The sequence below is a fragment of the Desmodus rotundus genome, chromosome 3 (assembly GCF_022682495.2).
Source record: "Desmodus rotundus isolate HL8 chromosome 3, HLdesRot8A.1, whole genome shotgun sequence".
NCBI classification, from domain to species: domain Eukaryota; kingdom Metazoa; phylum Chordata; class Mammalia; order Chiroptera; family Phyllostomidae; genus Desmodus; species Desmodus rotundus.
In genome coordinates, this window is record NC_071389.1 from 148,247,568 (window position 1) to 148,262,989 (window position 15,422).

A 15,422-nucleotide genomic window follows, 5' to 3' on the forward strand; every position below is an offset into this window, starting at 1 on the left:
TAAATAGATGAACACACATCAACAGGCTTTTTCAGTGTATCCATAAGGATATTAAGAAATGCATATAAAAATTATAGAACATTTAGGAATATATTTTACAAGGAAAGCATAAGACCTACATAAACAAAACTAAAATCTCATTGAACATAAAGATTTAAAAACATGAAAAAATACCATATCTTGGTTGAAAAGGTTAGTACTATTAAAACATCAATTCTCTTAAACTAATATATATACATATTTAATGTAATTCCAATTAAAATCCTCAGAGGTTTTTTTAGAGATTTTTAAAATTAGATAAAATGATCATAAACTTTATACAGAAGAATAAATGCTAAAAATAGCAAAGTATGAAAAAGAGGAGAAGATTTTGCCTCATCAAATATTAGAACATATTATGAAAGCCAGTGAGATCAAATTAACATATTATCCGAATAGGAATGGAAATAACAATCATTGGGAGAGAATAAAGAATACAGAAATAAATCCCAGTGTTTATTTATTTATTTATTTTTTAAAGTCCTTTTTTTAAAAGATTTTATTTCTTTATTTTTAGAAAGGGGAAGGGAGGGAGAGAAACATTAATGTGTGGTTGTCTCTCACTCGTCTCCTACTGGGGGACCTGGTCCACAGCCCAGGCATGCGCCCTGACTAGGAATCGAACCAGTGACCCTTTGGTTCTCAGGCTGGCACTCTATCCACTGAGCTACACCAGCCAGGGCTAAAGGCCAGTATTTATTATATGACAAAGGTGGCATTTCAATTCAGTGGGGAAAAAAATGGATTATTTGCCCTGGCTGGTGTTGCTCAGTGGACTGAGCGTTGGCCTGCAAACCAAAAGGTCACTGGTTTGATTCCCAGTCAGGACACATGCCCGGGTTGCGGGGCCAGTATCCAGATGGGGGTGTGCAAGATGCAACAGATGGACGTCCAACTGAAGGATGTTTCTCTCATGCATCTGTGTTTCTCTCCCTCTCTCTCACCCTCCCTTCCCTCTCTGAAAGTAAATAAAATCTTTTTTTAAAAAAGTAAACAAAATAATTCTTTTTAAAAAAAGAATGGATTATTAAATAATTTGGTTCTAGAACAACTGGTTAACATTTTGAAAGAAAATATAATATGACCCCTACTTTCTACCATATACAAAAACAAATTCCTGATGATTACACATTTACATATAAAACAAAATCTTGGAGACCATATGCACCATACAGGGACTAGGAAGATTTTTTTGAATTAAGACAAGAAATTCAAAAGTTGTAAGTGAAAAAGCAGATATATTTAACTATATACAAATTTTAAACTTTTGCATGGCAAAACCCAGTGATTGCCAACGAGTGGTCCTTGGACAAGCAACAGTAGCAGCGGTAGCACCCAAGGACTTGTTAGAGATACAAATTCTTGCCTCCCACCCTAGACTTACTGAATCAGAAAGTCTTGGTGTGGTGCCTGATAACCTAGGTATAACTAGCTCTTCAAGTGATTCTGATGCACAGCTAAAGTTTGAGGACCACAAAGTCAGTGGACAAAAATTTGGAAAAAAACATTTGCAACAAAGATAACACTCAGAGGATCGATACTTATAATTTACAAAACCAAACAGAAAACTGGGCCAAGCATATGAAAAGCAATCAGAGAACAGCAAATCAAAATACGACAAACATTAAAAATGCTTAAACTAAGCTGCAGTCAGGGAAGTGCAAATTAAAGTCACAGTGCACTTTATACCCATGAAGATAGGACAAATTTAAAGAGCAACGTCACCTATGGCTGGAGGGAAGCAGGTACTCTCACATGTTACTAGTGGAACTGTGAATTGACACAGCCTTTGTGAAAAGCAATCCAGCAACATCTATAAAACTGACAGTCCATAAATTGACAGTACAATCCTACTCCTCAGACACCAGCCACCAGAAATATAAGGACTTACACAGGCAAGGGTAGAGGCGCAAAGATGTTTACTGTATAAGAAAACTTACTGAAGCATTATTTGTACCAGAAAAACACTACAATCCAAGCGAATGACCTTCACTGGGGTATAGGTGAAGAATTCTGGCCCTGGCCGGGTGCTCAGTTGGTTAGAGCATCATCCCAACACACCAAGGTTCTGGCTTCCATCCCTGGTCAAGCCACAAGCAAGAATCAACCAATGGATGCAAAAACAAGTGGAACAACAAATCAATGTTTCTTTCTCTCTTCCTCTCTCTCCCTTCCTTTCTCCCTCTCTCTCTTTAAAATCAATCAATAATTTTTTTTTAATTAAAAGAAAAAGAATTCTGGTATATCTCCAGCATGATCTACTACGCAACCATTAAAAAAGGAAATAATGAGAACAGAGATCCCAACATTCTTTGCATCAGAATCACCCAGAGGGCTTCTGAGAATCACTCTGACTGCTGCGACCCATCACCGGCTTCTAATTCCGTAGATCTGGGGTGGCATCTAAGAATTTGTGTTGCTAAGAATTCCCAGGGGATGCTGACACCATGGGTCCAGGGCCTACACCTGGAGAACCGCTGGTTTAAGGTGCTGTTAAGTGAGAAGAGTAAAGTATGAGAAATATATTTAATATGGTCAATTTTTTTGTAACCTAAACAATAACTTCTAAAAACTGTATATATATGTATAAATGCACATGAAGAAAAATATTGAAAATAGTAATGAATTAATATGGATTTACTTGTGGGGGAAGTGGGCAGTGGGCAGAGAGAAAGAGGATGCTCCTACCACAGTCTGCGCAAGTGGAATGTGGCCACACGTTACGCTTTCCTGTAACGTGATTTGTGTGTGGTGTGTACAAAGGGAAAACAAACAAGTAGTTCCCAGCCTTATACTCCTTTACCTAAAACGCAATGATAGGGAAAACCACCACACCCTCTTTGGGCACAAGCATACCTGATATGAAGACACAGGAGATGGAAGATACGGGGAGAGTGCAGACTGTGCAAGCATCCTGTTGGGGGCGACATTATAAGGAGCTGGGTAAAACCTGTAGGAAGGAACCTTATCAGTAAGGAGTCACAGGAAATCAGAAAGGGCCTCCCTCCCGATAGACACGGCCACCCACTAAGTGCTGTTTAAAGATCAAGATGAAACATCCAAGTGCCTGGACATAAGCTGTTGTCATCTTCAGTGGGCCTGGTTATCTAAAACACCCTTACCCGTTCTGAAGAGCTGTGGTGGGGTCATAGGTCATGGCCATACCACCCTATAAAAAAGAACACAGCATTCATATTGTAAGCTCTTGGATAAGAACAGGAGCAAATGCAGGATGTCAAGGGTAGGGAAGTATTTAGTTCAACTGATTAAAGTGAAGTCTGAACAAGCTTTTCCAAGTTTTTCTGGGTGTGCAGACAGCAAATGCCACTCTGGATCCACAGCGAACAGCATGTTAAGTAGCCAGCTTCTCTCAGTTGCAAACTGCAGCTCCCAAGCTCACAGAAATCAGGCCGTGGTAATTTCCATTCCGTTTTCATATCTATCCACAGTACTCCTATCTCCTCAGAAGTCCTCTTACCATGTCTCCATTCCTTGGCCAGGCCCGTCCATTTTGCACAAATTTTCCTTGGTTCTGTCGTTTCTTTGGACCACCATCAGCAAATTTGCAAAGCAACGGATCAGACGGGGCTACCAAGAGAGAAAGCAGACAGGCAGCTGAGTCTCGCCTCACTCGGCCCACTCACACTCATGCAAAACTCCTCCAGAGTCTTCACTGGAAGTAACAACCTATGGCCCTCTCAGCCTGATTCCCAGATGCCTCACCTGGTACTCCAGGGGGTGTCTTAATATATTTTCCATTAAAGTGGGTGATGATGGCTTCACACTTCTCTGTGGACTCCATCCTAAGGAGCACAAGAGTCGTTAGGCTCTAGCTTCTTCAGGCCCTGTGCTCTCCCTACGTTCAAAAAGAATGCCCTAAGTTCCCAGCCCCACAGATGCTCTAAAAGTTGTGACTATAGGAACACACAGTTTCCTCCACACAAATTCAAGATATTCCGAAGAGGCAACCCCAGCTTCTAATGAAGGTTCTCTCGGCTGGCTCCTATAGGGGTCCTGAAAGGAATAATGGGGGTCTTTAAGCTATGAATACATATTCCAAAGAAGATACTCATGGATGGGACTAGTGTTGTGTCTGGTTCATAAATAAAAATACAATAACTAGAGGCTGTTAACAGTACTTTGTATTACAAAATTCCTAGTGGAAATTGTTCCCTCACTCTGACAAAACTATACGAGCTAAGAATTTGTCAATATTTATTTTTTGCTTCTGGTTATTTACCAAGGTCTAATTGGCTACTATAACATCATTAATATTTCATGAGTCCGTAGAAGAAAACAGTAATAAGACCGGGTTTATATGGTCCACAGTGATAGAAAAACAATGTTGGGAAATACTGAGTTAAAGTTTCTTCTTGGGAAAAGAGGCCTGAGTGGAAAATCAGAAAATCAGAAAACCTAGACTCCAGCTCCTGCTCACGTCCCAGAGTTCTGTGAGTTAGGACGTGCACAGAAACCCTTCGGAGACCCATTCCTCATTTCCGGTTTAGAGAAATTATCATCTACTCTACTACACAGGATTGTACAGATCAAAAAGTTAATCTACATAAATGTGTTTTAAAACTGTGAGAGTCTAGCCCTGGCTGGTGTGGCTCAGTGGATTGAGTGCAGACCTGCAAGCTAAAAGGTTGCCGGTTTGATTCCCAGTCAGGGCACATGCCTGGGTGGCAGGCCAGGTCCCCCCAGTAGGGGTTATTCAAGAGGCAACCACACATTGATGTTTCTCTCCCTCCCTTCCCCTCTCCAAAAGCAAATAAATAAAATTGTTTTTTTAAAAAAAGTGTAAGGGTCTGTGTAATACAAGGTACAGTGTCCTCCACTCTTTCCATATTTAAAGTAGGTCTCAATATATTTTCTGTGCCAACAACCACTAAAAATATAAACCATCTCTATGAAAGCGGTCACCATAAAAGGCCTCAAATGGAACCTTTTAGAGAAAACGACATATTCTGTATCCTAGAGCAGAAGTTTGTAGCTGGGTTACTCCTACTCCTTAGTCTTTCCAAAGGGGTGAACAGACATAGAGTTTCAAGAGAATCACTTTGAGAACCTAAACTTCGTCATAAACTCTTTCCTAAAACTGATCTGCCTGGGGGATTGGTTCTGATCAATGATCAAAGCCAAAGTCCCTGCTCACAGCCACCCCTCCTCATATACTTCCCACTCATCCCCAAACACCACACAAGGCAGAGAAGACCCACCGAGTTACAAATCTTTTTGTAAGTTAGATGGTCCCAAGTCTTCCTTCCAAGAGAAGCTGAAAGACTCGACAAGGTGTCAAATGACACATAAAAAAATCAATTTTCATGATAGATTACCCTGGTTCTTGGCAAATGATTCAAACGGAATTTAAAAAATTCTTATTTTAACAAAATTCTTTCCATTCCCATCTGCTTATTTATGTGAACAAATTTCTCAGTATGGAAACAAAAAAACAGGAACAAAACTGATATTAACCCAGTCTTGTTACAGCAATAAATAATATTCACTGATGGCTATACGCCCTAGTTAGAAAAATCTAAACAAAATAAAACTTAAACTTATTCATGTCCTAGGAGAAGCATTTCCAATAAAAAAACTTTGTATCAATATTTAAATATACTTATGTAGTTTGGGGCAACTGTGAACTAAAAATCAGAAAGAGGATTTTCCTATGGGTTAATAATACATATAGAGCCTCAGGGCCACTGGGAAAAAAATTAACATATACATATTTTTATTGCAGACAAGTATGACAGAATGATCCACAAAAAGGCTTGCAACGATAAAAATATTTTACACTAGAATATAATACAATTGAAATAAAAATACAAGATCAAAAAGAAAAAAAGGAACATTATAAGATGTAAGGGTTATAACTATTAAAGAAATGCCCTATGTATTTTCAAAATGGGTGATTTTGTATCAAATTGCTAGGACATTTAGATCTCATCTGGATATATTAAAAAATGATGTGAGTTTGATTTAAAATATCAATGTTTATAATTTGCTGGAAATCATACCTAGCAAGAATCTAAATCGCCCTGGCTGGCGTGGTTCAGTGGGTTGAGCAAGGGCCTGCAAACAGAGAGGTCACCAGTTCAACTCCCAGTCAGGGCGCAGGCCTGGGTTGCCGGCCAGGTCTCAATTGGGGGCGTGGGAGAGGCCACTGATGTTTCCCTCACACATCGATGTTTCTCTCCCTCTCTTTCTCCCTCCCTCCCCCTCTCTCTAAAAGTAAATAAATAAAATCTTTAAAAAAATCTAAACATATGAAGAAAATATCTGTAGTTATTAATGTAGAAACATGCAAGAGATTTCATTGCTTTTTCAAGTCTCCAAAGCCACAGTTCCCAGACTGGGCTCTGAGACAGCCTGGCCTCGTGGCGGGCCTGCGAAGCACAACAAGGAACACTTTGACTTTCTGAAGAAAATACAGCAACGTCTGTTGGACACTGTGAAGATCACTCAACAACCCTTTGGTAATGTATTTTTGCAAAGCTGGTTTTTCAACAGTTGCTATGACAAAAGCAAGTACCATAAGACAACTAGTGTGTAACAGGAGATGAGGGTGGAAGTATGGAGTCCGATCCCAAGGTCCGAGAAGTTGTGCAGTCTCCAACAGGCACACAGCCCGTTAGTACGGATAGTTATTTAAGGGTGAAATACAAATATTTTCTCTTTCTGTGTATATTCTCAAATAGGCACAGAATTGTTAAGATATGAACACTTTTTGAGTTGTTTAGACCATTTAATTACTTAATAAATTGAACTATTAAGGGTTTGGGGGGGGCTTTGGTCTTGGGGAAAAAATTAATAAGACAACCGCAGTGCCACAGTCTGAACCAGGTTGGGAACCTCCGCTTTTAGAGAGTGCAGGAGCAAAAACGTTTGATGACCACAAGCCTGGGAACTTCTCTGGTTATACTTGGGATTGCCAGCAGGTGGCACTACCGAGACCGAGTCGGCTAAAGAAGCCCTATTCCTTGTTTCGAAGGTCGGAAACACTCCAGAGTAGGGGAGTGCTCTCGGACCAGACAAGGCATTATAAAACAAACGGGCATTAGTTCAGTAGTTTTCAAACTTAAAAACAACAACAACAACAGAACTTCCTTTCAAACAAAATCTTAAGATAAATAAAATTATAACCCTTTTTTAAGTGAGACGGGCGAGCTAAAGTCCCCCTACAGCGAGGACACCTAAGCTCAGAGGACGGCACCTGGAGACCACCGCAGCTTTCGGGAACACACGAAAATCACGCGCCTACATCAGCCCCCAGAGTAAACCAAGGCTCCTAAAGGTCTCCTATCACGTGGGCAGTTAGTGGCAGAGTTGGTTCGAGAATCTAAGTCTCTCAGCGGATCTGAAATGGCAGATCAGATCCTCCACTTCATCCTGACTGATCTGGAAGCCAGAAGGATTAGGGCTTTGCTTGTACCACCCACTCCTGTGACACCTGGGACAAACCACTTCATTTTGGGAACTTCGATTTCCTTATCTATAAAAGGGAAGGTTAATATTGCACAGGGTTGTAGTAGTGATTAAATGGGAGAATAGGATGAGAAACTACTCAGTAAACTATAAGATACAGAATTGCTTTATTCTGGATGGTTCTGCACCAAACGGAGCAAAGGCTAGAGTAGCAGGAAGTAGTGGGGAAAATAAAGATCTGGGGGGGGGGGGAATGGATTTGTGAGTATCGTGGCCTATAATTAAATGAACTTTTGATTTACTGGCATGTACTTTTGGCCAATAGTTTGGTCCCTGGGGGGTGGGGCAGATTTTTTTTTGTGACCTTCTAAGTGACATTATTTTTAAAAATGTTTTTATTTACTGATTTGAGAGAGAGAGAAACATTGATTTGTTATTCCATTTATTGATGCTTTCATTGGTTGATTCTTGTCTGTGCCCTGACTGGAGATCAACCCACAACTTTGACATATTGGGACAATACTCTAACCAACTGAGCTACCTGGCCAGGGCTCTAAGTGACGTTCTTCATTAATGTCATCATTTCCCATTCTCAGCATCCCTTACCTTGCAAAGCCAACCCCTCTGCTGGTTCCGCTGGTGTCCCGAAGGATTCGAGTGGAGATAACTTGGCCAAAGGGCTTTAGCATTCCCTCCAGTTCTTGCTCATCCATTGACAGCGGGAGGTTTGATATGTATAGATTTGTGGGGTCCTGCTCCTGTTGCTATGGAAATAAAGGAGAGAAAATGAAGTTCACATCTCTTATCCCTCTCCCACCATCAACGCAAAATGACATCTCAGAAAAGAGAGCAGGAAGGGTCCCACATAAACAAAGAGAACCTGAACTATTTGTAAAAACACTGATTCCCACTATCAAGGGTTGTATAGTGAATCCAGGCAAAACAAACAAAAAGCATAGTTAATATTACTAGTACTATACAAGCCCATAATACAAATAATTGATAAAGTTTTGTCTGTTTCTTTAAGAACTAGGCAGAGCAGCACTCCCTCCTCCCCCCAGCAGCTTGTCCCGGAGGCTGGATTCTCTTGGACTGCCTCGTTCCCTGGCTGGATTGTTTTGAGTAATCCTCCCTCCCCCTTCTTCCGGCCACAGCAGACTCCTCTGAGTAGGAATGCCTGTTCACTCCCTGAAGGAGGGAAACACAGGAAGAGGGGAGAGAGGGGAGGAGAAAGGGAAGGCCACGCACTGGGGGCTGCACTAGGACCACATGGGTAGCTCTCTGGGTCACCAGGGAGCCCTGAAAGCTCTAGTCTCAGAGGAACTCTGAGACTCCTAAACCCCACGGCCCAGGCTTCTGTACGGAAGAGGTGGGAAGCCCTTCCAGAGGGCAGAATATATACAGCGACTATAACTTCCCATAGCTGTATTTTTAAGAATTTCAGCAGTCACTGCCCTAGACTGTGGGTCACCAGCAACCTTAATTCCTCTCTGCCTTTCCCCCTTCAGGGCTCCCATTTTCTTTAACCTTTATAGGAAAAGGCAGCTGGCAGACCTGCCTCGTTCGCTCTACACGGAGTATTCACCATTACTTCAGAAGGGCAAGGGGATGATCCCACCTAAGAGAAGGGAGAGAAAAGGCTCTAGATTCCTAATAATCTAGATGAAAAGAAAAGCTCGAGACAGATCTCAGAAGGAGGGACGGTTTCCTTCCCTGCTGTGGTGTCTCTCCCCCGCCCCCCAGGGAACTGAGCTGGGAGGTGGAGAGCATTGTTCTGAACCTCTGAGAGGGACGACTGGCTCCTTTAGACAATGTGGCAAAACCAGCACAAGTCGTCTGGTAGAGGAGTGAGGAGCCAGGGTGGGGATGGGGAAACAACAGGGGGAAGGGAAGAAGCCTCTTGACCCTCTTTGCCTGCTTACAATACTTGATGAGAGGAAAAGAGTTGAGAGAGCTACCTGCCACAGATGTTGAACACCACCTTCCTCTAGCAGCCAAGGGCTGCTGAATGGGTCCCTAGCCCAGATTTGCTTTGGCCAGATACAGTCAGAGAGCACTGCAGCTGGCCTTTGCCCATCGACTTCATCGTTGTTAAACCTTCTGGAAACCATGGAACTAACTGGACCTTGGTTGCTAACCAGAGCCCCCGGGGGAAAAAGACATGGGGTAGCGCCCTTACCTTTGCCATCTGTGCCTGCACACCACTGGCCTTCAGCGCTATCACAGCCTTCTGGGCAGCCGAAGGACTGTCAAAGTCCACAAAGCCGTAGCCTGGAACAGGGAGACGGCATCACTGGGAGGCGGGGGGATGAGGGAGGTGGGAAGCCCGGGCTTTTCAGGAGACAGGGGAGAGTTATGATCCGTGTGAGGGAAGTGGTAGGGAGAGAGAAATTAAGAGGTTTCGGGTGATTACCCACGCGCTCCCCAACCCTGTGACATTCAGTCGACTTTAAAGCTAAGAACGCCAGGGGTAATAAGGTCCTTGTGGTGTCCTTGCCTTTCTCCCTCCTTCTTAAAAAAATCTAAGGATTCAGGAATTAGGCTCTTCTAATAACCCATAGCACCACACCCCACTTCTAAAAAATCCCTTCTTGTTTTCTAGCCACAGCCCAGAAACACTAGGCAAGTGGGGAGACACAGCCTCTTCCTTTCAGACAACCGGGCATTGCTGGAAGGAGCCCCGCCCCACTCCAACCTACATACTTTTCCCCTCCTTCCACTCTTACATCTCTACCCGAAACTGCTCAAAACCCCAACAAAGCTATTTTAATCCTCACAAAATAACACCTCCCCAGCCATCCACCCCACCACCACCAAAAAGCAATTACAATGCTTTGCTAAGAGAAATCATCTCACCTACCCATACCCACCATCCAATCCAGGGCAACATGAGGTCCAAAGTAAGCCCAGGGGATTCGAAGACTTTGCGGACTTCTAGCCTTGGATCCCCAAAATAGCATCGCAACTCTAGCTATCTGGTCTCCAACGAATCTAAATATCTCAGGGGTATCAAACTCATTTTCACCAGGGGCCACATCAGCCTTGCGGTTGTCTTCAAGGGGCCGAATGTAATTTTAGGACTGTAAATATGTAACTACTCCTCAACTGTTAAAACAAGAGCTCAGCGGTGCCGCCGGGTAGAAACAAGGTGCCAGCCCGGATAAAATAAGGTGGAGGGCCAGAGTTAGCCTGCGGGCCTTGGGTTTGCCTCCTGTGAAATACCTGCTCATCTTTTAAGCCTGAAAACCTTTGAGACTTCTCTCTGGCCTTGGGTATGGGGACTTGCAGCAGTAAAGGGCAGACACAAGGTTGGGCTCACTCTCAGCTGCTCTCCATCACCAAGGACAGCTGTTTTCTCACCTTTGCATTTGTTTGTGGTCTTGTCCAGTATGGCCTTAGTGGAGACAATCTTGCCATACCTAAGGGAGAAGAAAACGCAGAGTGATATTCCGGGCGCAGGGATTGAGACACTGATACATGTGGATGAACCCACATTCTTTCTCCACTCGAACTAGGACAACTGATCCCACCCAAAACTTAATAATAAACACAAAGAAGAGATGAATTTAAAATGCCATGATTGCCATTCAAACCTCACCCCCAAAGGTGCCTACAAGAACTAAGGTAATGGCAGTCCAACACACGTCTCTATTCTTCTCCAACTGAGACCCGGCCACTAGTTGGAAAGACAGACACTCTTGTCTCTTTGGGAAAGAAGCTTGGTGGCACACACATGGCTGGAGGTGTAAGGGCAGAGCTCGGCAGGAGTTCTTTGGGGACTAAAAATAATCCTTGACGTTACTGATCCTCCGGGGCAAACACCATTCCTCCTATGAAAACCTACAGACATTTCTCTACTCTGACCCTCCGTTCCCTACTCCTCTAACGGCCCCTGATTGAAGGTCAACCTGAACCAAATTTCTTTTGTTCAAGTCCTGCTTCTGCCACTTTGTAGCTATGTGTGATCCTGGACAAGTCATTTAACTTTTTTGTGTCTCAGTGTCACCATCTGTAAAACCGAAATAGGACTGCTGGGAATAGAAAGTGAGTTCATGAATATGAAGCAAGAATGTCTACCACGTGGTAAACACTTAAAAATTCTTAACTGCTATTATTGTTACTACATTCAAGAGACCTCAACTTTAATCCACTGCAAATGGCTCTCTCCTGCTTTACTGTATTCTAAGACTTCCATTTCTCATTGCCAAGATTTAAGTGTGTTAGGAGGGGAGTGGGCACAAGAACAGGTACAATAGCAGTGTTAAGAAAATTATCCAAAACTTGACAATGAGGCAAAATGAGGAGTGCATATCCTTTCAATGTCATTCTGGAATGTTGTCTAAAAGGCCCATCCCAAATATATTTCACTATCTAGTGAGCTGTATCTGTTTCATTTACTATTTACTACCAGTTAGGGCCCAGATTTTGTGAAGATACATATTAACTTGTACATTTTATCCAGTAGAAATGTAAATAATTTCTGTCCAATAGAAAAGATAATCCCAAAGACTACTGTTTTGTTGTTCTTTTTTTTTAAATATATTTTATTGATTATGCTATTACAGTTGTCCCATTTTCCCCCCTTCACTCCCCTCTTCCCTGCACACCCCCTCCCACCCACATTCCCCCCCTTTATTTCATGTCCATGGACATATATATATGTTCATGTATGAACATATACACATGTTCATACATATAAGTTCTTTGGCTTCTACATTTCCTACACTATTCTTACCCTCCCACCGTCTATTTTCTACCTACAAGTTATGCTACTTATTCTCCGTACCTTTTCCCCTTCTCTCCCCCTCCCACTCCCTTGTTGACAACCCTCCATGTGATCTCCATTTCTGTGGTTCTGTTCCTGTTCTAGTTGTTTGCTTCATTTGCTTTTGTTTTGTTTTAGGTGTGGTTGTTAATAACTGTGAGTTTGCTGTCATTTTTACTGTTCATATTTTTTATCTTCTTTTTCTTAGATAAATCCCTTTAACATTTCACGTAATAAGGGCTTGGTGATGATGAACTCCTTTAACTTGACGTTATCTGAGAAGCACTTTATCTTCCCTTCCATTCTAAATGATAGCTTTGCTGGATACAGTAATCTTGGATGTAGGTCCTTGCCTTTCATGACTTGGAATACTTCTTGCCAGCCGCTTCTTGCCTGTAAAGTCTCTTGAGAAATCAACTGACAGTCTTATGGGAACTCCTTTGTAGGTAACTGTATCCTTTTCTCTTGCTGCCTCTAAGATTCTCTCCTTATCTTTAATCTTGGGTAATGTAATTATGATGTGCCTTGGTGTGTTCCTCCTTGGGTCCAGCTTCTTTGGGACTCTCTGAGCTTCCTGGACTTCCCGGAAGTCTATTTCCTTTGCCAGATTGGGAAAGTTCTCCTTCATTATTTGTTCAAATAAGTTTTCAATTTTTTGTTCTTCCTCTTTTCCTTCTGGCACCCCTATAATTCGGATGTTGGGACATTTAAACGTGTCCTGGAGGTTCCTAAGCCTCTCCTCACTTTTTTGAATTCTTGTTTCTTCATTCTGTTCTGGTTGAATGTTTCTTTCTTCCTTCTGGTCCACACTGTTGATTTGAGTCCCAGCTTCCTTCGCATCACTATTGGTTCCCTGTACGTTTTCCTTTGTTTCTCTTAGCATAGCCTTCATTTTTTCATGTAGTTTGCAACCAAATTCAACCAATTCTGTGAGCATCCTGATTACCAGTGTTTTGAACTGTGCATCTGATAGGTTGGCTATCTCTTCGTCGCTTAGTTGTATTTTTTCTGGAGCTTTGATCTGTTCTTTCATTTGGGCCTTTTTTTTTTTTTTTTTTTTGGTCTCGGCGCCCCTGTTACGTAAAGGGGCGGAGCCTTAGGTGTCCACCAGGAAGGGGCAACCCACATGGCTGCACTGTGACACTGTACGTTGGGGAGGGGTCTGAGAGGGAGCAATGGCACTTGCTCCACTCTCTGACGGATTTTAGTCACTTCCCCTGCTACCCACAAGCAAAGTGGGCCCTTCTGGTGCTGATTCCCTGGGTGGGTGGGTTTGTGTGCATTCTAGGCCCCTGTGGGTCTCTCCAGCGAACTCTCCTGTGAGGCTGGCAGTTTCTCCTGCTGCAGCCTCACCCCCCACAGGTGTTTTCAGTCAGAGGTTTGAGGCTTTAATTCCCCGCGCTGGAGCCCTGGGTTGCGAGGTCTGTCTTGCTCCCCAGTTGTTCCTCTCGGTTTATCTGTGTGCGAATGTGGGACTGTCTGGTCCTCCAGCTGCCGCCTGGCTGTAAGTCCCCTCCGCCTGGCTGCCCATCTCCGCCCCTCCTACCGGTCTGGGTAAGTGTTTCTTCTTTAACTCCTTCGTTCTTGGACTTCCATACAGTTTTATTTTCTGGCAGTTCTGGTTGTTTTTTGTTTTTAAATTGTTGTTGTGCGAGGAGGCAAAGTGTGTGTACCTATGCCTCCATCTGGGCAGGAAGTCCTGTTTCACTGTTCTTTAGGACATGAACCCGTTTTGTCTGTAACCAAGTTATCTTATCGCAACATTCTTTTTCCAGCACCTACAAATACTCACTCCTTGAACGCTCTGTGAACCCATTTTACCATCCTGCTGGTTCCCTTGCTAACAAGTAGAATGAATCTTTGGCATGTGTTCACCTAAACTTGTATGACAATCATGTTTTTCAACTTTTTGAAAATTACACTTTGGCAGCAGAGTCATTTGGAGCTCCCCAAACTTGGGCAGTGAAGTATCACAGGTCAGGAATTATATCAGAAGTGGTCCACTAGAAAAATGTCTCTACATTCCGCTCGGGAGGGTGAAAATATTAAAGAGACAGAACAAATACCACTAACAAAGTTAGAAGTATAAGATTTAACTGAAAACATTTTGCAGGGACTGAATTTAAGACCAATACCCCAAAGAAGCATTTTTTTTGTACCTCTTCTAACCCTAAAGAATGTAGGAAGATCAATGTGTTTGCTTCCCTCCTCCGGGACCTCTCACTAACTTTTCAGCAGGGTTTCTGTGACCCAATGAATTAGGAAGAATAAGCTAAGCAATGCCCTGGAGGCTGGGAAAAGAACACATTAAAATGGGAGGTGGGAGTGTAATGTGGCAATCCTAGCCCTTTAGGGCTACATACTTGGATTCTTTCCCAAATTTAGGCAAAGGAAGAGCTGCGTGAGAGTAGGCCAGAGGACACACGTGCTGCGATCCCTAGCAAGGCCCCAGGGTGGAGCTTGCTGTGGTCTGAGCAGCCAGAGACTTTGAGCTCAGAATTTCCACGGCAGCTGGCAACAGCTGAGTTGCTCGCTGCTGCTTCCTCCTCAGAAGGAGGAGCCCCTCCAAGAGAACCAGTCCCAGATCCCATGCTCTCCTTCCTGCCCACCAGAGCTTAGGATCCAGCCACTTTTGCTTCCCTTACAACCCAGAGAGAGACAACTGGGACAAAGGCAGGAAGTCCTTCTAGAGATATGAATACCACCCTTCCTAGAAAGGTTTAACTCTCAGCGCAAAGCATCCATGAGGGTTGACTCACCTGGTCTCCTCAGCCTCCCTTTTGCCATAACTCATGTGCTTCCCGGCCTCATCCTACTTCTGCACAGTCCCCTCCTGCACTCCTTACTTCCCTCCTATGTGCCAATCCTGACTATTTTCATCCCTTCAGACTTAGCAGAAAGGGCAAAATGAATGCCTAGAGGTATGGTGAAATAGAATTGTTTTCTCTGTCTTATGGAGTAAGAGGATTTTTGTAGCACAATATATTGAAAATTTAGAACAAGAAACGCAGGGTGCAGAAATGAAGAAACTACACTGATATGATTGTCTCTTCCCTCATAAACCAAACTTTCTGTCAATTTCCATTCCCCCAAAACATTACTAGTCCTACACTAAGTTCCATTTAAATACCTCTCTAGCAAGGTAAGCTGAGGGAAAGGGACCAGTGTGATATGTACACCTTGCCTTTAG

General features: G+C 43.1%; 1 protein-coding gene across 3 annotated transcripts in view; it reads right to left on the bottom strand.

Annotated features, from left to right (window-relative positions):
- Nucleotides 1–15,422, bottom strand: part of RBMS2 (RNA binding motif single stranded interacting protein 2) — a 47,367-nt gene that overhangs the window by 9,416 nt on the left and 22,529 nt on the right. For all 3 annotated transcript variants that reach the window (XM_045184721.2, XM_024576493.3, XM_053921309.2), the window contains 7 exons: nucleotides 10,828–10,886; nucleotides 9,647–9,738; nucleotides 8,074–8,231; nucleotides 3,763–3,842; nucleotides 3,518–3,627; nucleotides 3,162–3,208; nucleotides 2,896–2,989 (listed from right to left, as the gene is read on the bottom strand). In XM_045184721.2, the coding sequence (XP_045040656.2) occupies nucleotides 2,896–2,989; nucleotides 3,162–3,208; nucleotides 3,518–3,627; nucleotides 3,763–3,842; nucleotides 8,074–8,231; nucleotides 9,647–9,738; nucleotides 10,828–10,886 (640 nt within the window). The remainder of the gene's footprint in view (nucleotides 1–2,895; nucleotides 2,990–3,161; nucleotides 3,209–3,517; nucleotides 3,628–3,762; nucleotides 3,843–8,073; nucleotides 8,232–9,646; nucleotides 9,739–10,827; nucleotides 10,887–15,422) is intronic.